Source organism: Diplotaxodon limnothrissa, linkage group LG18 (assembly GCF_057381915.1).
Source record: "Diplotaxodon limnothrissa isolate DT_005_m linkage group LG18, D_limnothrissa_male_GT1.1, whole genome shotgun sequence".
NCBI classification, from domain to species: Eukaryota; Metazoa; Chordata; class Actinopteri; order Cichliformes; family Cichlidae; genus Diplotaxodon; species Diplotaxodon limnothrissa.
The window spans coordinates 7,027,732-7,050,411 of record NC_140613.1 but is presented as its reverse complement, the minus strand read 5'-3'; the positions used below and the strand labels follow the sequence as shown (position 1 = coordinate 7,050,411).

At 44.7% G+C, this 22,680-nt stretch overlaps 1 protein-coding gene across 1 annotated transcript in view; it reads right to left on the bottom strand.

Annotated features, from left to right (window-relative positions):
* Positions 1-22,277, bottom strand: part of LOC146613001 (neuropilin-1a-like) — a 94,997-nt gene extending 72,720 nt beyond the window's left edge. Inside the window, exons 1-2 of the mRNA XM_085377923.1 lie at positions 21,533-22,277; positions 20,445-20,619 (exon numbers count right to left, since the gene is read on the bottom strand). Of these exons, the coding sequence (XP_085234049.1) occupies positions 20,445-20,619; positions 21,533-21,626 (269 nt within the window). The 5' untranslated portion in view covers positions 21,627-22,277. The remainder of the gene's footprint in view (positions 1-20,444; positions 20,620-21,532) is intronic.
* Positions 22,278-22,680: the final 403 nt, after the last annotated feature.

Below are 22,680 nucleotides of genomic sequence, written 5' to 3'. Positions count from 1 at the left end.
GACTTACGCTCATTCTCCCAGGATTTAAACTGACCTCGAATCTCTAAATTACACGTCTGACCCTCAACTATAAACCGAGTCAACTAATTTAATGGCTTTCCTTATTGATAACAGCTTTCGTCCCTAAATGCAAGCCAAGCTCCCACAGTGTGACTCTGTGAAGACATTTTTGTCCTTGTGAGTAATGCGCACACACTCGCACGCGCACACGGGGGGATGCTGACGGCTACAATGTTCCGATTTTGTAAGACATGAGTGGTTTCTGTGTTTAACCGATAAACTCAGCCTGACCAGTCGCTCTGCTGGGAGGCTACAGATGGCACATGTGTGTGCGTGCGTGTGTGTAGTGTCTGAGCGCGTGAGCAGAAAACACACTACGATGCCACCTGTCATCACAAACACACACCAGTCCATCCCTCTGCGTTTATCACCTCCTCCGTGTTCATCAAGAAATCGACATCATCTCCTGCTCGCTGTCTTACTCACTCGCTGCAGCTCAACTCATCTCCTTACAATACTCTTAGTCATTCTTCTACTCACGCTCACGTATTTTGCATAAATACTCACTTGCATTCATGCCATCCAATTACTCACAACACACGTGTCCATTTTTAAAAATTGGGTTCTCCCTAACTGACACAATATATTCCTTAACAGCCCCACTGTCACAGACTGACTCGGTACAACTGCAACATGACTGTTAGATGCCACCAAATCCTTTCAGGCATGCAAACCACTGGCCTTCCAACGTATTCTCAACCCAGTGCATCAAACGCTGTAATCTTTCAGTAGCCATTAGTGTCACAGAGAGAAGCTCGAGCTCTGGCGTCAATGCCTTGATCCACCAGGCATGCCCGGGATGATCAAAGCTAATGCTTCTGTTCGAAAAACTGACAAAATATGCAAGACAGTAAGTAGAACAAAAAGAATATGTCATGGTCCCTGTGTCTGCCCGGTCAGCCCTACAAGGCGACATGTGTTTGTTTTAACGTTTTTCTCTCTCGCCGCTCTGCCTTCCCCACACACCTGTTTCCAAACACGCATCTATCATGTTAGTCCAAAAAAGGCTAGGCAGCGCCTGTACCACCTACGACAACTAGGGAAGTTCAGGGTCTCACCAGAGATCCTCAGGACTTTCTATACAGGCGCTGTGGAGAGCATCCTCACGCAGAACATCACATCCTGGTATGGGAACAGCTGTGTCAAGGACAAAAAGCTCTTCAGAGAGTGATCCGTACAGCAGAACGCTGCTGCAGGACTGCTCTTCCCCCGCTTCAGGACATTCACACCAGGAGATGCTGGTCCAGAGCAGCTCAGATATTGAAGGACCCGTTCCACCCCAGCAATAAACGGTTCCAACTTCTGCAATCAGGCAGAAGGTTTGGCACCATCTGGGCACCCTCAGGCCATCCGTGTGTTAAATCAGGACATGCCCCCTCCCCAATCAACCATAACTGGCTAAGACGAGACTCGTTGTTATCACGTTCTCATATCACGCCTGATCCTCTGGCTTCCCAAATTTGAACTGTAAATTTCCAGATTGTTTATTTAATTTAATTATCTTAATGTATATAATTCATTCACTGCCTGCACATAATGTCCTCTTTACTTACTGTATATAATGTTTTCTCTCTCTTTTTGCACAGTCAAGGCGCGTATCAGGACACATTTCACTGTGTGTTGTACTTGTATAATTATGCACGTGATAAATGAAAGATCTTGAATCTTTCTATGCCACATCTTAAGGCCGGGACTTGGAGTCTCTTGTCGCTGAATGATTGTGCTAGACACGTTAGTGTAAAATCCCAGCTTTGTGAAAATTAGAAAAGCTTTCCTTCGCGAGTTTGTTTCCTGGTTGTGACCTCCGTCTCTTGTAAACCTCTAACCCTGCGTTTTGGAACCCTGAGCGTGAGTTGTTTGGCGTGGCTGTGTGAAGATTTCCCCCCAGCGGAGCGTGGAACTGTGTTTGGAATATGAGTGTGAGAGGACCTGTGGATCCTGGCACCCCCGACTTCTCCCCACCTGTATATATTCTGCACCTGGTATTTTTGTGAATAAAGAACTGTTTAATTGTGACTTTCAGTCTGCGCCCGACTCCCATCAGTTCACCGTGACAGAATAGCGGTGTCGTCGGCTATCGACAGAGAGACAGATTTTTCTCCCATTTGTTTTCGCCGTTTCCTTTCATTCGAACCTGATATTTGATAGAAAACGATGAACTTTCTGGGTGTGATAAGTGAAGCAAATGTTGAAGCGCTTTCTTTGGTGCCAAAAGAGTTCTGGTTGCATAGAAGACTTTGGAGTCGAGTCAGAAGTCTTTAGAGTCAGAAATGAGGATTATCCAGGCAGTGCTCATTGGCTAGCAACTTGTCAATCCCAATGTCCTCAGTTTGACAGTCACTAAGCTGGTTAGGCTATGAATGCTCAGCTCGAAGCTTCCTAACGGGGCTTCTTTAACTGACTCTACAATAGAAAAACTGCACATGGAAAGATGGTGCTATAGTGGTGCTGAAGGTGTTAAAATGTGATGCCAAGCTGTGCTAACCAGGACAAAAGCTGCTCTCAGTGTTACAGTGCATCAGCAGAGGACTCCAGCTAGGAGAAAATTGCCTGGCTGTGAGACTGTGCTGGTTCTTCACCAGATGTGTTGATAAATGTGTATCATTGCTTCTTGAATATCCTTTTTTACATGGTCCAAAGATTATGCATGTAAGGGTTTAGAGAAAGCGGTTGGCAAGTCTACAGTGACAAGTAAAATATGTGGTGTCACATAATTCATCACTTCTACCCGACCCAGCAGCTTATGCCAGCCTTGAGATTAAGAATAGCATCAGAAAAAATGACCTAACTCTCAAATTCAGCAGTTAAGGACACACTTATCACAACACAAGAGTCATTTCACATCTAACAGACTTAGATGATCAATGGCCATGGCTGCTAATCAAATACCCTGAACCTACATGCAAATTTGGTCCTAGATGACAAATTGTTCATGAGACTCTGTAACTGAGGTATGATGATGAATCTCAAAAACTGAGAAAACATATTAAAGCAAATCCAATTTAAGCCAATAGGATTAAACAGTCACAAGAAGTTTGCCCAAAAAATAAATTGGGCCAAGCAGCCAAAGTATGAATATCCTCATCCTTCACCTCGGCCGTGCAGATACAAAGCCACGGCAGCGCAATCCTTCTGGGAAATTAAAACGGAGGCGAGGAGGAGGTGGAATTTGTTCTCATTTAGGAAGCCTTAATCCGGCAGAAAGGGGAAAGAGAACACCGTTTTCCCCTCCGCTTTCTTAGACAGACTGTTTAGGGACCCAGAAGGATGAAATGAGATTTGCTGCAAACTCGTCTGTGTTTAGTGTGGAAAAGGTGAAAAGAACGAACGTCAGAGTCGACATTTTGGAGAGTCGGAAAGTTATTCCGTTGCTCGAAGTGCTTCTGTTTTATGAGAAAAAAAAAAAGATGAGCTAAAGCCTGTATGTTTTATACAAGTAATAAAAATCCAGGTGTTTCCTGTGAGCGCAGAAAATGAGATAAAGTTTAATCAGCTTCATAAAATTTGCTACATCCTGAGTATGCCTGGGTAACTTTAGACTTCAATAAACACAGCAGGGCGTTTCTGAGTCTGAATCCTGAAAAACTCCAAACTTCTCACTTTGTACCTGAGAGATTTGGGAGGAAAAAGACCCTTTGTCAACCGACACTCAATCCTCACCTCTCTGAAGTGATCCGGGGTCAAAGCAATAAACACACTGTCACTTCCACTGCACTTTGACATGCGTTAGCACTCGACAAGTTCATTTGCATTCACAGAGAGGCTTTCCCCGCTATACATTCTCCTCTCTAGTTTCCAAAAACATGTGAGATTAATTATCCAACCCTATTCAGACACAAATATAGAAACTCTAGCAGGGATTGTTCAGTGTGCAGCGATGGACGCTTGCTGACAGACAGACATGGAGGCAGATAGAGAGATAAAGAGCAAACACTCAGAGGCTGCGAAACAGTCTTCAATCTGACAGAAAGATGATACCGAGCAGAACTGCCTCCTGGTGTTGGGACTTAATGACTAACATTTGGAAAATAAACCAAGTTATATGGAGATTAGCCCATTTGCAAAATTGGCTTTTCAGTAATAAAAACATAAACACCCAAATGAGTCTCGTGTTATTTGAGGATTACTGTTTCTGGAGCTCCACGCTAACACTTTAGCAAGATGAATAACAATAGGATTAGAGTTTTTAAAACAACAGCATGTTCTAATTGGAAAGCTGAAACATTTCTCATCATTCAACAACCAAAAAGTTGATGCACATTCTCCAAAGAGCCAAATAGAACTACATTCTCCTCATTCAATTAACACTAATCGCCATTTCCCATAATAAAAATGTTCGGCAGTTATAACCGACGTGTCTTATCTGTTCATCTAAACACAGCAACTGCCTGTTATTGCTCACATAAATGTGCACTATACTAAATGTTAGCAAAGAACAGCATAAAATATCTCTGGTGACTAATGCAGCATTTCCTGGGGAGTTTCCTTGATTCATCAGTCTAATTCAAAACTACTTACAGCTCATTATGCAGAGTCACCTACCTCCACTCACTGTGCTTTGCAATGTATGCAAAAGTTAAACTAAGAAAGACACAGACACACTGCACTAAAGTTTATTCACATGAAAGTAAAGAATCAAGTTATTCTCAAAGTTTTTCTAGATAGTAGCAACTAGTGTTGGGAGAAATCACTGGTTTTCTTTGGGGCCACATTTGAACTTGAATGGTGGCATCGATTCTGGTCTGGCTGCTTTAACTCAGCCGCAGGTTCACCTTATATTGGCCAAATGTCAGGTAGGTTACAGCACTGTAGCTCACAAAATATTTGCTGTTGTTCATGTCAAACGTAGCTCAACACTTTTGGGCTGCAAATGAGCTGTAAGTGCAGCACGTAGCTCAGATTAGGCCCAAATGTGTCTGTTAGCTGGGCTGGGTCAACACAATGAATGCATTCATTCATACATGCATGCATTGGTCTAATTTTTAATTCGTGCATATATCTGTGTGTTTTTGCTTATGCCTCCCACACATTTCCGTCTGTTTATCATCTGCCCGCAAGATGTGTATCTTCTGCCTGCGTGTCTCATTCAGAGGTCACTCTGGATGTTTCTACCCAGACAGATACAACACATTCCTTTACAAGCTAAAGAAGAAAAAGGCCGTTGTCCATCGCGCGACTGAACTGCCATTCAGGCTGCACTGAGGGCTGGTTCCCTGTTACGCATATTTAAAAGCCTCTCAAGCTGCTCGTCCTCCCTGAAGGGGGTCAAAACACAGTTTGACCCCTTGACTGACCTCTAACCCTCATATCCCGAGCCTGACCTGTCCTTGTTTTCACAGAAGTCGGCTTGAAACTGAAGCACGAGGAGTGAAGTCGTTACGAAGTGACGTTACGAGTGAAGTCGTTAAAAAAAAAAAAGAGTTCAAAAGAAGCTTTATCGTCACCGTTAAATCCAGCTGTTTACTCTGATGGAAGCCCTCTGATGCCCTCTGATGTATAAGTGTGTGAGTGTGTGTTGCTTTGAGGACATCTGGAGTGTATCAGCGAGTGTGTCCTGTAAATCCTGTGATTGCAGCTGTGTGTGTGTGACATTGTCGACTAGGTTCCCCCTTTCTCCCCCCTGCAGGCTCTCTCCCTGCTAATCTGCTCGTTAAGGATCTAATCTGACATGTGTTTTCATTTGTGTGTGAAAGTGTGAGTGTCTGTCTGTGTGTGTAGTTCACTGATGAGTCCACAATGGCTCTGATTACATTCACAACATATTGTTAGTTTTATTGCGCGCGCGTGTGTGTGCACGCACTTGACTTTGTGTTTGCTTAGCTGGTATGTGCGCTATTGTTTAATGCCTGCCTTGATACAGTCAGTGTGAATCAGTGTTTCCATATGTGAGAGCTGATTCACAGAATTCGGGGCCTGTAATTGTTTAAAAAAGGCAAATCTAAACAATATTAACTTACATAAGAGAAACAATAGCAGGATTCAGAGTTCACCCTTCCTCCTATTACACAAATATTTGCTGCTGAAAGAGAGAAGTCAGCTGGTGAAAGTCTGTTTGTTCGCCAGTGTTTAACCTCTGTTCGTACTAAATGGTGGATGTCAATTATTGCATTCACAGCTAAATAAATTCTAAAAACCTCGCACCAGCCAGCTCTGTAAATCTATCTGTCAGTTATTGTAAAGTGCTTCGGTGTGTTTTTCCTAAAAGAAATCTTTATTTTTTCTTTTAAAGGCCTCAAAAAGATCCAATCAACCAAACAATCACCGTTAAATAACTCAAAGCTCTGAGTTCTTTGATTGAGGTGTCTCTTTATGCTCTTTGTAGAGGTTTCCTTGTATTCCTTGTTTTTTTTCCCTGCATGACTTTATTTTGAGTGCAGGGTGTCCTTAAAGTTGTTTGCATGATTCCTATGAGCTTATCAAAACTTCTAAATCCTTCATAATCTTATAAATTTAATCTTAAGCTCCTAATTAGGAGGCATGAAAACAGAAAACTCAGTTTCTGTCATGATCCTGGGTCCTTTTGACCCAGCGTTTTGTGTTTTCTCTTCGCGATTTTGGTTCTGTTCTTCCTCTGGTTAGTGTTTACTCTGTTCTGCCCGTGTGTTCCTGTATCTAGTCCGCGTTTCTTAGTTTGTGTCCTTTCATGTGTAAGTTCCTGTTTTATTGTGAAGGTCTGTGTCTTATGTGAGTGTTTTCAGTTTGCCTCCCTAGTCTCGTCATGTTTATTACTCCCAGCTGTGTCCCCACCTGTATGTAATCCCCCTGTGTTCTCTGAGTGTATTTAAGTTGTGTCTTCTGTCATAGTAGTTGCTGGTTCGTCTGTGTTGTTTCCCCTCGGTCTCCCTGTATGTATTTCCCCGGACCTCCCTGCACCGTCATTCTTGGTTTGTGTTGTTAGTTTACCCAGTTTAGGTTTCAGTTTCATGTTCCTAGCGCCTTTGTTGTTTGCATTTTTGTTGTTAATAAACACTCACCTGCACCAGAGCTGCCGCCTTTTGGTCCTATATATATTCCACACGGCTTGCCCCCGCAAACCGTGACAGAACGAACCAGCCACCATGGACCCAGCGGCAGTAAATCCGTCCGAGGAGCTCCAGGACGACATCACATACAATGTGGAGATCCTTCTCAGCCTATGGCTGGAACATCCCCCGGAAGAGCTTCGCCGCGCAGCAGAAGACCGGCTGCAACGGCTCTTTTCCGGCCTGCCATGGCTATTGGACTCGCTTCCTCCGACCACGCAGGCTTTTCTCCGGCTCACACCGCACCTTCTCTCAGCCACTCCTGCCTCGCTGCCCGACTCGCCGGATGTGATCTTGCCCGGCCCGTCGGAGCCGTCTGCGGGGAGGAGACGCCGATCGCGCCGCAAGCGCGCCACCCCACAGCTGGACGTTCGGACTTCTAATTCGCCGGCTGTGGTGAGTGAGGACTGTTTTCCATTTGCGGACTGTATGACTGTTCATTCAGGGGCGGTGTTCTGTGCGGCAGATGACTTTGTGAACAGCATATCACCTCCCCCGCAGCCACTCTCAGCCCAGTTAGCTCCCGCGCAGCCACTCTCAGCCCAGTTAGCTCCCGCGCAGCCACTCTCAGCCCAGTTAGCTCCCGCGCAGCCACTCTCAGCCCAGTTAGCTCCCGCGCAGCCAGTGCCACCCTCGGCTCAGTCTCCAGTGCCACCCTCGGCTCAGTCTCCAGTGCCACCCTCGGCTCAGTCTCCAGTGCCACCCTCGGCTCAGTCTCCAGTGCCACCCTCGGCTCAGTCTCCAGTGCCACCCTCGGCTCAGTCTCCAGTGCCACCCTCGGCTCAGTCTCCAGTGCCACCCTCGGCTCAGTCTCCAGTGCCACCCTCGGCTCAGTCTCCAGTGCCACCCTCGGCTCAGTCTCCAGTAGCTCCAGTGCCGCCTGTAGCGCAGGCCCCAGTAGCTCCAGTGCCCCCGCTACCCGTAACTCTGGCTCCAGTAATAGTGGTCTCACATACTCACTCCATGCAGGGAGAAAGTATAATTTTACCTCAAGGTGCTTTTTGTAGTTCAGCCGCCTTTGGCACAGTTTGCCGCTCCAGGGCTTCCCCAGAGGCTAGGTCCCAGTCCTCAGCTGATTCTGGACCCCTGGAGTTTAAGCAGCCACCCGAGGGGCCGCTCCGGCCTTCGTCTCTTGTCTCCGCTGGAGGGTCCGACGGACCGCTCCGGCCTTTGTTTCCTGTTTCAGCTGGGGGGCCCGAGGAGCCCGTCCAGCAGCCTTCCTCGTCAGCTGGTGGTTCCGGAGAACCACACCAGCCTCATGCCTCGTCGGCTGGAGGGTCCGAGGGGCCCGTTCAGCCTCCTGTCTCCGCTGGAGGGTCCGAGGGGCCCGTTCAGCAACCTTCCTCGTCAGCTGGGGGTTCAGGAGAACCGCACCAGCACCATGCCACATCAGCTGGAGGGCCCGAGGAGCCCATCCAGCCACCATCTGCTACGCCAGCTCCAGCCTGTGCTTCGTCAGCTGCAGCTCCAGCCTGTGCTTCGTCAGCTGCAGCTCCAGCCTGTGCTTCGTCTGCTGCAGCTCCAGCCTGTGCTTCGTCTGCTGCAGCCTCATCGCCAGCTGCAGCCTCATCGCCAGCTGCAGCCTCATCGCCAGCTGCAGCCTCATCGCCAGCTGCAGCCTCATCGCCAGCTGCAGCCTCGTCTGGTCCGGCTTCATCCGAGTCTTCATCCTCGTCTGGTCCGGCCTCTGCCTGTGCTTCTGTTACGCCTGGTCCTGCCTCTGCTTCAGCGTCGCCTGGTCCTGTGCCCTCCAAGCCTCGGCCGGTGCGCCTGACACTTGGGCGCCGCCGCTGCCTTCCGCGCGGCCGGCCCCCTGATCGCCATCGCCTGAGTGGCCGCCGCTGCCTTCCGCACGGCCGGCCCCCGGACCGCCATCGCCTGAGTGGCCGCCGTTGCCGTCCGCACGGCCGGCCTCCCGAACTGTATCCACGTCGCCGCCGTTGCCGTCCGCACGGTCGGCCCCCCGAACTGTTTTGGACTCCTGTGCTGTCGGCCCCCTGAACTCTTCTGTTTTGGACTCTGTTTTTTTCCTGTGTTTTGGTGTGCTTCGTTTCTTTTGGTTTTGGGCTCGTTTTTTGTTTTTGTCTTTTGGCCTTCTGGTGCTCCGGTTTTGTTTTGCTTCGAGCCCTCCTTCCTGGGCCCCCGCCGCCCGCCCTGGTCGGGTTGTTTTCTGTTTTTTCTGGCTGTTTTGTTTCTTGTTGGGCTGTCTGGAGCCAGCCTTTGAGGGGGGGGGTACTGTCATGATCCTGGGTCCTTTTGACCCAGCGTTTTGTGTTTTCTCTTCGCGATTTTGGTTCTGTTCTTCCTCTGGTTAGTGTTTACTCTGTTCTGCCCGTGTGTTCCTGTATCTAGTCCGCGTTTCTTAGTTTGTGTCCTTTCATGTGTAAGTTCCTGTTTTATTGTGAAGGTCTGTGTCTTATGTGAGTGTTTTCAGTTTGCCTCCCTAGTCTCGTCATGTTTATTACTCCCAGCTGTGTCCCCACCTGTATGTAATCCCCCTGTGTTCTCTGAGTGTATTTAAGTTGTGTCTTCTGTCATAGTAGTTGCTGGTTCGTCTGTGTTGTTTCCCCTCGGTCTCCCTGTATGTATTTCCCCGGACCTCCCTGCACCGTCATTCTTGGTTTGTGTTGTTAGTTTACCCAGTTTAGGTTTCAGTTTCATGTTCCTAGCGCCTTTGTTGTTTGCATTTTTGTTGTTAATAAACACTCACCTGCACCAGAGCTGCCGCCTTTTGGTCCTATATATATTCCACACGGCTTGCCCCCGCAAACCGTGACAGTTTCACCCTAGATTGTCAGGTTACCCCTGCTCATGGCTTGCAGTTAATGAATATATGAGATCTTTGAGAGGTTACGTGCAATATCTGGTAAACAACAGAGATAAGGACTCTGTTTTCTGGTTGTGTATGCACACATTTCTATCTAAGGCCACTACATCTCAGTTATTCTGGGTGCTCACGACCCTTTTTTTTAAAAAGCCGATTCTTACACCTTCGCAAATATCGTCTTCTATGATAATGTGGTTCAGACAAAAGCAAATGCTGGTAGGCTGTAATTTGGCCAGTTATCGTTTTGTGTTTGTTTTTTGTCAAACAGGGCCGAGAGCTCAGGTTGCACACGGTTTAAAGTTCGCCATCATTTGTCAAATCAAGCAGAGAGGGAGAGCATATGGCGAGCAGGGGAGAACGTGGGATGAAAACATAGCAAGTGCACACTGAGTTCACAGGGAGAAGAGAGCAAGACGACGGACAGAGAAAAAGAAAGTAATGGCAGGAGGCGACTGGATCAAACAAGTGACAGGACACCCTGAGGGTGGAGGAGGTGGAGAGAAACAGTGAGAGGTCTGTCGCTGAGGTCAGGATCAGACTGACCGTGCCAACCAGCATGACGCTCGCTGTCTCTCTGAGTATATTGGTGCCCTTCTGATCTCTTTTTCATCCTTCTTTGCTTTTATCACTTCACCCTCTAACCTTTGGCTTAATCTTCATCTCTTCTTATGAAGCAGATTTTCCCTTTTCTATAAAAAGCTGAACGTTTTTTCTGACCACACAGGATTAAACGATCAAACTTCAGTCCTCAGTGTGTATTTCTATTTCTATTGAAGCTTAGTGCTCATTTTTTTTAAAGGAGAAAGCATGCAGTTTTTTATGATTGCAGCTATTGTTAGATCTGTAGAAGGAACATTAAGTCTTTGTCTCTGTATCGCTGAGGATCTCTCAGCATGCAACCACGGTGTTGGTTGTCGGCTTCGGCTCTCCGTCACTCTCTGTGTAGCTACCACACAACTCTACCGAGGCACGCGAGTCCACTGCTCCCGGGGCCTCTTGTTGCCCCCATCTGCACCCACATGCATCCTGCAGTGGAGGCTGAGGACTGTCAGAGGCCACTATGAAATTGGCTTTACAATCAAAAACAACCACCAGCTTTAAGGTGGTCTGCTTTACAAGTTTAAATAGTCCCGGTGTGCCTGCCATTTCTACAAATGTACTCGAGAAATCACAAATTTGTTTGTGCATTACTGAAAAAAATGGAAATGATATTACATAAGGCACTACAACTGTTCATTCAGAATGCAAACATGATGACGCTGACTTAATCCTCATTGTGCTTTTGTGCTTTAAAGTTAAAGATCACAAAAGAACACAAAAACAAACAGCTAAATTATTTTTGAAGGCTCCCGCCTCGATTTTTTGGGCCACAAGTCACTCGTGGAGTGACAGCAGCACATTCAGCCTTCCTGTTTTGTGTGGTCGCTGTGGAGCTGAAAAATACAACCATCTGGAAGGGAGGCTTTTATTTTTCCTCTGAAAATGGCAAAGTCAGAGTGAATGCTGAGAATTCAGAGCGCGGGGCGGGTGAAGCGACGCCTCGGTCTAAAGCCACAAAACAAAGGATGACATTCGAGACGACGTGTTTTGATGTGGTATAAACGCACACTTTCAGAAGAGGAGGGAACAAAGTTTGTTCAAATGTATTCATATATTCGGTAAACACCCTTTTATCCACTAATCGTGTCATGCTTCTCTCAGTCACCCAGAAATGATTTTATCCCTTCAGTCGCCTATATGTAATTTTTCATCAAAAACACTCATATCTTGCCAATCATTTGTCAATCTATCCATCCATTCTGACATTTATTCCCCTCACACTGAATTCCATCCTTTTATCGGCCCATCCATAAACGCGTGCGTCCATTAATTTGATTCTACCATCTATTTTATACCAGGGTTTGTTTCCTCAAAGCACCTAATAAAAAGCCCAAACAAGCTTCTCCTACACTCCTTCAGTCTGTGTAACAGTGTCGCTGCCCATCACACTTTCTTCTCTTATTTTATTTTGCAATAAAGTGTATTTCAGTCAGGACCTCTATAGTTATTTCCATCTGCAGTAATTTATATCTGGCTGCCTAGCTCTGTCCTGGGGCCTCCCTGACCCTCCATTGCGGGAGGAGAGCATACCTCCCAGCCGTTCCATGTGCATACATATAAATGGAAAGATGCAGAAGGAGATAGCAGCGGCAAGACCTCATTACAGGACGGAGCAAGTATCAGTAATGACAGACATGACAATGATTAAGTAGGACACGCCACGTAAAGGAAGAAGTGGAGTGAAAATGTGGGTTGCAAAGCGACAATAATATTGTCTGATCTACCTTAAATCTTATATATAACTCTTACTGGTCTTGCCTTAAAGCTATATTAGTTTTGCTGACTCTTCTTCGTTGTTGCCTAAAACACTGGGGTCAACTAAATGAAGCTTATGCATAAGTTCAGTAAGGAAGATCTGCAATCACTGATCTGCCTGCTTTTGTGCTACGGCTTTCCCATGCCGGACTAGAGCAGCGCAGATCCTGAAGGACCCGTCCCATCCTGGCAACAAACTGTTCCAACTTCTGCAATCCGGTAGAAGGTTCCGCATCATCCGGGCAAGGACAGAGAGACTCAAGAGGAGCTTCTATCCCCAAGCCATCCGGGCCCTAAACCATAACATCCCCCCCAACACCACACACGCCCGCCCTCTCACATCATCCATACGTGACTGAGACAGGACTCTCTTCTAGACACTCTAAACCCACCGGCACAATGTACATTTCAAATTCTTTTAATTTGAAATATGTTCATATTGTCTATTTTGTAAAATGTTCAGATTGTCTATTCTTATTTAATTCACTTAATGTACTTTTGCACAAGTCGAGGAGCGAGTCAGGTTACATTTCACTGCGTGTTATGCTTGTATAACTATGCATGTGGCGAATAAAGAATCTTGAATCAATACCGACACCATTACTCTAGTCCGATCATCTAGTTGTCCACCCTGTTTGAGCCAATCAGCCTCAGCGTCGCATGGTTTAAATCTGTGCTCTCCGTCATTTTCCTCCCCATCTCCACTTCAGACACCTCAGCCAGAGCTCTATTCAACCCATAATCTCCATCTTCTCCACCACCACCAGCGTCTCGACTCCGTGGGGTCCTATTCTAAATCCTATCACCGCTGGGATTCCTTTCAGCCATGATGGGCCATCGGAGTCTAATCCCCAAATACTTTATTTTCTCTATCTTAATAAATCATGTTCAATTCCTCCAAGTGATCTCTCCTCATTGAAATAAATGTTCCTGCAAAATAGAAAAGAAACAAGCTTTTCCAATGATCCATTCTTCATTTATTCACATCAAACCATGCCTCAGCAAAATATATATATAAATAAGTGAGACATACTGGGAATAATAATAGAAATGAGAACGTGAAATCAACTTTGAAAACACGAGCTCCACCAACCATTGCACACGCAACACAAATGCCCTCTAACAGTACGTTTCCATTCATGTGACACCTCCGGGCTACGAGATGTTGGTCCTGTGACTGTGTCTCTGCTGGGGCATTTTTCTGACTTATCATGAAGCGCTTTGCCTCGAGACAAACTGTAAGGAGCAACTGGTCCTTCCGTCACACTCTGGAGGAACTCTATTTTTCTCCCTTTTTCCTCTCCCCCTCCAGCCTCTCCTCTGTACGATGACGAGTTCGCTGTATGTTCCTGAAATGTCAAGCTGCATCAAATTTAAATGTGTTGCTGGGTAGAGAAAAGGGAAAAAAAACATAGATATCCTTATAATGTTATTTATTATCACGAGGCAGTCCACAAATTGCAGCTGTGATTAACTACTCTAATTATCTTCTTAGCCGTGCCTACTTTTACTCAAACGGACCCTATACCCTGTTTCATCTCCATCACCGAAAGGAGAGTTTTCACTTGTGTATTTTACACTCATTTACTTTTTTTAACCCATGTTAATGCAGACCGATACAACGAACTTGTAGTAAATCACTTTTAAAAAAATCTACATGATGATAAAAACTTGGCAGCAGGGTGCATGTGATGTGGAGTGTAACCCAGTTCTAAAACAAAGAACCCCAGTGTTTTTCCACATATGAATCACACTGAAATCCACTTGTGTGTTTATTAAACTGGTGGTGCTGGAAAGCCTTGAGGTCATGTGACACAGCTTTGATAGCTTCCTCTGTTTTGGATTTTCTGGTTCTCTCTGTTCTCTCTAAGGTCAGCATTGTTAAGACTGTTTATAACTGTTCACCAACTGAAACAGCGACTAGCTGAACTTCACAAAATCCCAAATCTGAATTCTCTTTATTTGCACCTTCCTGCTTCAACCAGAATTAAGAGACCAAGTAGCTGCCAGGTGCTGCTAATGAAATGCATTCGATTAATTGATCATCATCAAGTATGGGCACCTCTATAAAAGCAGAAGTTTTAGCAGTTTGCTGGTCTGGAGTATTCAGGTTTATTGTGACACATGCCATAATCTTCCCAGGAGTGGATCTCTCATCAAATTCACTCTAAAGTCAGACCATTCAGCGCTCAGGGAAACTGCAAAAAAAAAAAAAAAAAAAAATCCAAGGGCTTCATCTCAAACTAGAGGCCTCAGTTATGATGTTGACTGTTAAATGTTGTGACAGTGCAATTACAAAAAGACTGAACAAGTAGGGCTTGTTTGGAAAGGTTGCCAGGTAAAAGCCTCTTCTCTCTAAAAACAACCTTGCAGCACAGCTCAGTTTTGCAAAGCTGCATCTGAACATAAGACTGCTGGAACAATGTCCTTTGGACAGATGAGACCAAATTAGAGATGTTTGGCCTTAATGTGCAGCACCATATTTGGCAAAAACGAAAGACAGCAAATCAGCACAAACACCTCATTATCAAGCATGGTGGTGGACGGGTGATGATTTGGGCTTCCCCCCCCCCCCCAGCCATAGGACCTGGCACTTTGCTGTTACTTAATCAACCATGAAGTCCTCTGCATACCAAAGTATTTTAGAATCAAATGTGAGGATGTCTGTCCAACAGCTAAAACTTGGCTGATACTGCAGCACATCCTATGCTGCTGTGGTTGGGACAGTGATCCCAACCACAGCAGCAAATCTACAACAGAACGGCTGAGAAAGAAAAGAATTAAGGTGAAGAAGTGGCCCAGTCGAAGTCCAGACCTCAGAGAGAGCCGTGCATAAACAAATGCCCACAAAGTACAATGGCCTGAAGAAAAGTTGTAAAGCAAAATGGGCCCCCCAAAAAAATCATACAGTAAACAATCACTTCAAGTTACTGCACTGCATTGTCATACTTTTTCACAGAACTGCAAAGAGTCATGTGAGTCCCTTTCATATAACTGGAGATGTATTTGAGCCAAATTGGGCTATGAAATCCACGACAGACCTCTTCTTTGTCTCTTCTTTGATGTGGCTGGTAACCAAAAAAAAATGTTGGTGACAGAAGCAAAACTCAACAAATCTTTGAAACTGTTGTTTCACAAAGAGGCCTCTGAATCGCCTCAGTGCTTTTTTGTATTCAGTGAGTCACGTTCAGTACTCTGTCCTTCCAAACGATATTCACTTACTTGCTATCTGAATGATCAAAACTGAATTAGAGCTCCAGTATGTTGCCTTTAACCTTCCCACTTTTTATGCTTATCCAGGTTTTTAGGTTCACATTTTCCCTTTAATCTATCATTTATTTCATTTTATGCGCGTGATTTTTCTTTATGGACATTTATCTACATGAAAGAAAGATGAGAGCCGAACAACAAAATTGCTCAAAGACAATATCCATCGCTGAAAGGAGATAGAAATGGCAGATTTCCTTTTGAAGTTACCTTTAATGCATCAGTATGAATGTGCGCTTGAGGATGTGTGGTTTGTGCGTACTGTAGCAGCGTGCATCGACGTCTGAACACGAGGCTTAATGTAAGTGACAGAAAGTTTAGGCTGCCTGTGTTTGTGTGTGTGCTGTGTATGTGTGAGGTGCACGCTGTGCCAGTTCAGCCTCATGTAGGAGGCAACAGTTCAGCCAACTCCTAAAAAGATGTCCCAAATTATCCGGCCACCGACGCATGTTCCTTACCCATGCTTCTGCTCTATTTTACCACGCTCCGCGGGGATTCACTTTGTCGGCCACGCTATTTCAGACGTGGACGTGAGACAAGTCTTGTTCTGGTGCGGCTCCAGATTGGCTACAGAGGAAGAGCCGTCGGATCTTAATGTGTCTGAAAAAAAAGTGTTACTGCTTCTCGTCTGTTCACCGAGCACAGAATTTGTCACTTGAGAGGTTGGGTGATAATTCCAACAACGACCTTTTACTTCCACAGACTGACTGTTTTTCTGAAGCTTACGATGGCCTCGTGAACCACAGATCCATCTATTTGACCTCAAAGTCCACAAAAAAGATGCTTCCATTTTTATTTCTTTTAAAATAACAGCAGCTTATAATGGTGTTTGTTACACTTGTGTTATTTTTCAGATAAAGCTACATTGTTTCCACACTGATGGATCATCTAAATCTAGTGCACAGCTCCTCCCAGATTTCTTTCTTCATGAATCACCCCTGTAGAAAACAGGGCTCACAAACATATATTTTTACATATGCTGTAATTAGGGATCATAATTACAAACCCTGGGTCATGAGGCTGCACGGGGAAGATATTTTGTGACACAGATGTCGGAAATGTAGCCGGCGTTCGCTCGTGGAACAGCACTGCTATGGTTTCTCTGCTTGGCTAGTTAACTGCAGACATGCTTCACAGCAGTGGAACATGTTTGTTCTGTTTTGGTCCAATAATTTAATTATGGGACTGGGAGAAATGGGCAAGCGGCTACATGCTATGACGGAGGAGGTGGGATTGTCATTCCAACAATGAATTTCAATTTGGAGAGTATCTTAAAATCAGGGATATTTGAGAAACTGTAACCTAAATGCCACTGGCTTGATTTTCCTTGTAGGATTTCCAAATGTGTGTTAGCGAGACACTTCAAACCAGCACTGTGAAGGTGCTGTGAAGGTTACTGATGATTGTAGTGCTTTGGAAACTGAAACACTGGTTGATTAGCAGACAAGTAAGTGACAATAGTTTAATTTATGCCATTAATCAGACAAAAAAAAAGATGAAAAAACACGTTTTTGTTCTTTTTAGCTTCTCAGACTGGATGATTTCCTGTTTCCTCTAATAGTTAACTCAATTTGCTCTCTGGACTATTGATTAGACATAGCAGACCATTCAAATGCATCATCTTGGCTTCTTTGAAGATGAAATTGGCAATTTGCACTATTTCAAATTAATGAGTTTATTAGCCAAAATACATTTACTATTGTTGTGTGTTACGAGACCTAAATCAATGATCAGTTTTCGTAGCTGTTGGTACTTGTTGTAAGCTGCCTGCTTCTAGATCGTCTTTCTGCTGAGTAAAGGTAATGTGAATTGTGTTGCCAGCTTATAAACAGTCTGCAGAAACATAATCAATTCAAGTTTAAACTGAGTCATGAGTTTGAGACCTGTCTTTTCGGTTAGGGGGCTTTTTAAAAAAATGTTGATTTCAATTATATTTCACTCGCTAAGTTAGGATCAGGCACCAAAAGGATTAGGTTTATGCAAACAAACTACTTGGTCAGGCGTCGGAGCACTTTGGTAGGCTTTGGCAACAAAAGCACTTGGATGCATTAAGGCAGCAAAGCTAATAGACTAAGGTGAGAAAAACAGTACTGTTTGTGTAAATTGCTTCCTTTCACATCATAAAGCACATGTTACAAAGCTCTGTTTGTTAGCTCACCATATTTACCATTGTATAAATTCCATATTCACTGCGTCCTGCCTGAGGTCTCTTGTATAACGTGTCTTTTTATCTACTAATCGTTGAATACAATCGATTATAAGAGCAAACTAAGCCTGCTAGCTCAGAGCTACTGACCATATGTATTGGACTGATAACAGCTGATGACAGCTATTGACTGGGCTGATAAAAGGTGTTAAATTGCTGTTGTTACAGCTTTTAGTTTAATTTCTAATGGCATATTACTCACTACTGTAAAACAGAGTCTTAAAGTGATAGTCTGAAATACTTCCAGGTTTATACATTTTCACGTTTTTAGCTTAAACATGATTTTATGAACAATCTAAACGGTTTCTGGGTGATGTATGGCACCTACAGGGCGTTCAGGTGAGCAGTAGCTGTCCCAGGTGTTCTACAACAGGTGTGTAATGCCTCATCCGCCTTCGTCTATCAACAGAGATTAACGCTCAACTTTTCAGACATTCGGTTCACAGTAAAACATTATATTCTGTTCCTGTTTCCACTCATTCCCCCGCCAACTGCCGTATCATACTCCGGAGCTGACGCTGTGCCATCCATCCAGTGAAATAAAACTAAGATATCATCTCAGGAAATTTTTAAGTGGGACCGCAGCGCTGCCAAAGGCTTAAGGCCCCCCTCGACGGGCATATTTCGAAGATTTGACTCGTTCCCAAAAACAACACCGCTCCTGCCAAGTCAGAGAGCTACGAGCTGCACCCCATCATCATCCAACATAAACTCACACAACAAATAATGAAACCAATCAAGGAAAGCAAAGAGGCCCCTAAGTAAACAGCCAAATGACATGTTGAGGTGGCTGCAGGGTGGTCAGGCTGTTCAGCGGGCACAGGCGCGTCAATCAGAATGTGGAAACGTTGGCTCTCTTGACTGCGAGACATGGAATCAGGCACGTGTGGCTAAAATGAACAATCCCATAACACTGAAGAGCAACACGATCAATACACCTCATGCTTCCATTTCCCTCCTGGTTTCACACTTTTCCACCTTTTGGACATAAAAAACGTGATCTTCGTAAAACCTGAACACACTCTGTTGGTGCTTTGCCCGACACCAGAAGCCAGATGGTCTCTAGTTAATATTAAAACCATTTGCTCATGATAAAACCTGATTAAACTGTAATATTTTATTTTACAACTGCCTTATTTCAGCACATTAACCTGTGGAAAAGTCATTTAGGGAGACAATAACGTTCAGTTCGAGATCTACTGCAGTGCCAGCCAGCCACTGTCGAAAATTTTATCGCCATGATTTATTACATTTCATTAAGTACTTAAGCAGCATTATTGCATGCTTATACTGCTCCCTGGGTTATCACACAAAATAGGGTCACTGCAGAATTAGCTTCCAAAGGAGATTCTTTTCAGCTTGTTTGCTTTCAGCACAGTGGATGGTGTATATTCCCCCGAAAGACACACGATATCCACTATCTGTCCCGAGCGCTAATGGTTTATTAGTCCCTTGGTGCTGAAACATGATCCAATAGTATTGGTGGACCCCATCTGTGAGACAGCGCTGGACAGCTAGTCGTGATTTACACAGGAGCCATTTATGGAGCTTTTAAAAAAGGCAGAGGAGCCGACATAAAAACAAGCTTATTTATGGACAACGGCAACACATGGGTTGTGGTGCGGCCGTGCACAATTGAGTGTGTGTTTCTATGTCACAGAGGGTGGCTTAAGGGTGTCTGCATGGGTGCTTGCTCACAGGTTCTGAACAGTAATTCAAAGGAAAGCACCATGAGACGCACACATGAATGATTCCAGCGTGCGTGTATCATTATAAGAATGTTTTTTCAAAAAGTCGATAACCCAAACTGCCTCCAGTGACAGCGATAAGGCTGAATAGACCTTTATTTATATTTTGCTGATCATTTTCACAAAAAGGAAAACAAAAAAAAAAAACAACAAATAAAAAATATAAAATACAAGTTCTCAGGAAACAACATCCCGTCACTTACGTTGTTTTGTCTGACCAGTGCTCCCAAACTCGAATATATTTCCTTAACTATGATGGAAGACAAAGAAAAGCACAAAAGCTTCACAGCAACTCAAAAACTGGAACTTTCCTAAAGAAATAAATGGTTTGTTAGATATCAGGATGCACTGGCGTATTCTTTTGTTACTGTGATTCATAAATAGCGCAAGAAAAAGCAGGAGAGGAAGCATGAGTACAGATAAAAGCATTAACTGACTTGTGTTTATCTTTCAACATCTTCCTCAGAAAAACCAACACAGCAGCCCTTCCACCCATTTTAAAAATCAAATTTGATCATTATTCCAACGCTGCATACAAAAAGGCACACAAAGCGTTTCTTCTTCAAGTACAAACAGGTAAACTCTACTTCCAAATGAAAAGTAAACACACTTTCTCCATTTCAGCAATGAGCAAAGTGAACTTCATTAATCAAAAGCGGATGCAGCCAGTTTTGCAGAGTTTGCTCCCCCCTAAAATCATGCTAAAAGCCCGTCCAGCCTGCCTCCTTATCATGTATGAATTACTAAACCCATCAAAGCCCATTTCCTCTGAAGTAATTGCCAGCACCTTCAGCGCCATATCTCATCCCTGCACCCCCGTTTCCTGGGAACAGATGTACAACTATCTCCTTGACCAATAGGTGGCACAGTTTCACACTGTATCCAGGCAGAATTGAGGAGAGAGAGCAAAGAAGGGTGGGAGAGGCAGAGAGAGAAGAGCGAGAGGAGTGAACTCTTACTTGCAGTCTCTGTCCTCCAGATCAAAATGCGGATTGAAGTTGATGAGGATCTTCTGACCCGCTTCAGGGGCGGTAATCACCCATACGCACTGCTGGGACGGTGGGTAGGCGCTGGGATAGCCCGGGGAGGTCAGGTAGTCCGCGGCGTGCATCTCTATGCTCCCCCCGCATTTATCTACACCGCAAAAAAAGCAAGAAAGTTGTTCAGTTAGAGGAGATAAATTGACTTTCTGGGCACTGGTCTGCACTGTAATGTTGACTGATTGCGCATTCTGGTGTAAAAGATTTAAGTGCAACCGCAGGGGTGGGAGTGAGGAGGACACTAACAACTCCAGCTTGGGCACATAAATCCAAATATCCACCGCTAGAGCAGAAATTAAAAAAAGAAATTACACATATTTTTTTGCGCCAAGAAGCCAGGCACACGTTGGAACTATAAATTCACACACTAGAATTCTCTAAAACTTTACACTCGGGCACTTTTTTAGAAAAGGTGTTGGATAAAGTGAGGTTCCTTTGCATCCGCACCATAAGGTGTGATTACGCCCATGAAGGTGAGGTGGGCTGCTTTGCCAGCAATCAGGCAGGATGATTAAATTTAATTTTCTCTCTGAACGATTTGATGAATTGCTTGTAGCCGAGATCATGCTTCAATGACAACAAGCGCCAAGCTCCAAAATGCGTCTCTGAATGGATGAAGCCAACAGACCTCAAAGACAAATTGTTTAATTTTTCTATTATAATAAGGAAACTTATTACAGTGAATTGTTGTGCCTCAGTGACTGTGTGTATTAGTTTGCAGCTGCAAGGTAATTTGCGCCTCTGTCGCTATATTATACATTAGTATAATCCGGTTTCCGTGTATTTTGTGGCTTATTGCCGTTTCCCCTCCATCTGTTGGAGGAATTCTACTGAAAACGGTATTTGCGTGGTCTAACTTGAAGCCCCGCGGACGTGCTCTCAAAGGGAGAGCCGAAGCATAACAGGTGAGAGGCAACAATGGTGCAAAACGATGTAAAACGGATCAACGTTCAGCTAGACTGCCTGTTGTCAAGCCACATGTATTCATTCAACCCGTCAACACCTACCAGTCTGTGTCAACGAAGCAACCAAGAAGACTTGGGCGAAAAGGAACAATAGCAATCCACTACGCATCCTTATTAGATAGCACAAGACAGACATTTGTTAAAATGAAAAAATAAAGAACATAAAAATAAAAAATAAAAAAATAAAGGCAAACGGGTGGGTAAACGTCCAGAGTTTACGTCCACACAGGAAAAATAACAGATTTGTCTCAAAGTAAGAAATCTGGTTGTTGTAGAGTCCCCAGCATCCCGTGAGCTTCAGCAGCAGAGCCCTGCGTCTGTCAGGGAACAACTTGGCATCTCCTGGAAAAAAAATAATCCAAATGCAGAAAAAAAGACGAAGAATCAAAAGGAAAAATCCGATCGTCAAAAGTGGCAGCCGTGAGCTTGCGACTCTTGCTCAGACCTCTCACTCCTGACACCAAACGGGAGCGACAGACATACTTCCAAGTGGGAAATGGAAAAAGAGAAATCACTAGTTAAACGGTATTCAGAGGAAACCCAGCCGCGGGGAACATCGGAGCGCCGCTCTCCAGATCTTCACTCCTTATTTCAGCTCAGCTCTTTCTCCGCCTCTCTCCGCTCTCAGCGACTGACTGACCGCCGCAGCAGAAATGTCAGGAAGACGTGAAAGTAACAGCGGAATTTCCACTCCCCAAATTTCTGCTTCTAGACGCCTTGCGCGCAGCCACCAGCGACCGACCGCTACAAAGGGGCTGGAGCAAACTGACACCGGTGCGCCCTCTTTGCGCTCCCAACGCGTGCTCGCGGGGATAAATGCGCACGCAAACTCAGGCTGGCATGTGGGTCTGGTGTAAGGTGAGGTGTGGACAGCGACCATATGAGCCAACGAGAATCCACATCTGACACGTAGTCACGAGGAGAAAAGTATTGGAGGGAGGTTTATTCGGTCCTTTGTTGGCGACCTACATCCCACATTTAATAGTTTGCTCCAGATACGTTCATGAAATATATTAGATACTTGAATTGTTAAATTACACGTCTTTCCTCTGAAAATAGTTACAAGTATATTGGGGACACGTCTATTGCATATTTAGTCTATTTTCGTTATAATGAGGGTGGTTTGGGTGGATGGAAATAACACTGACAAAGACTGAACTTGTTCTGTGAAAAGAGAGCTGACAGGGGAG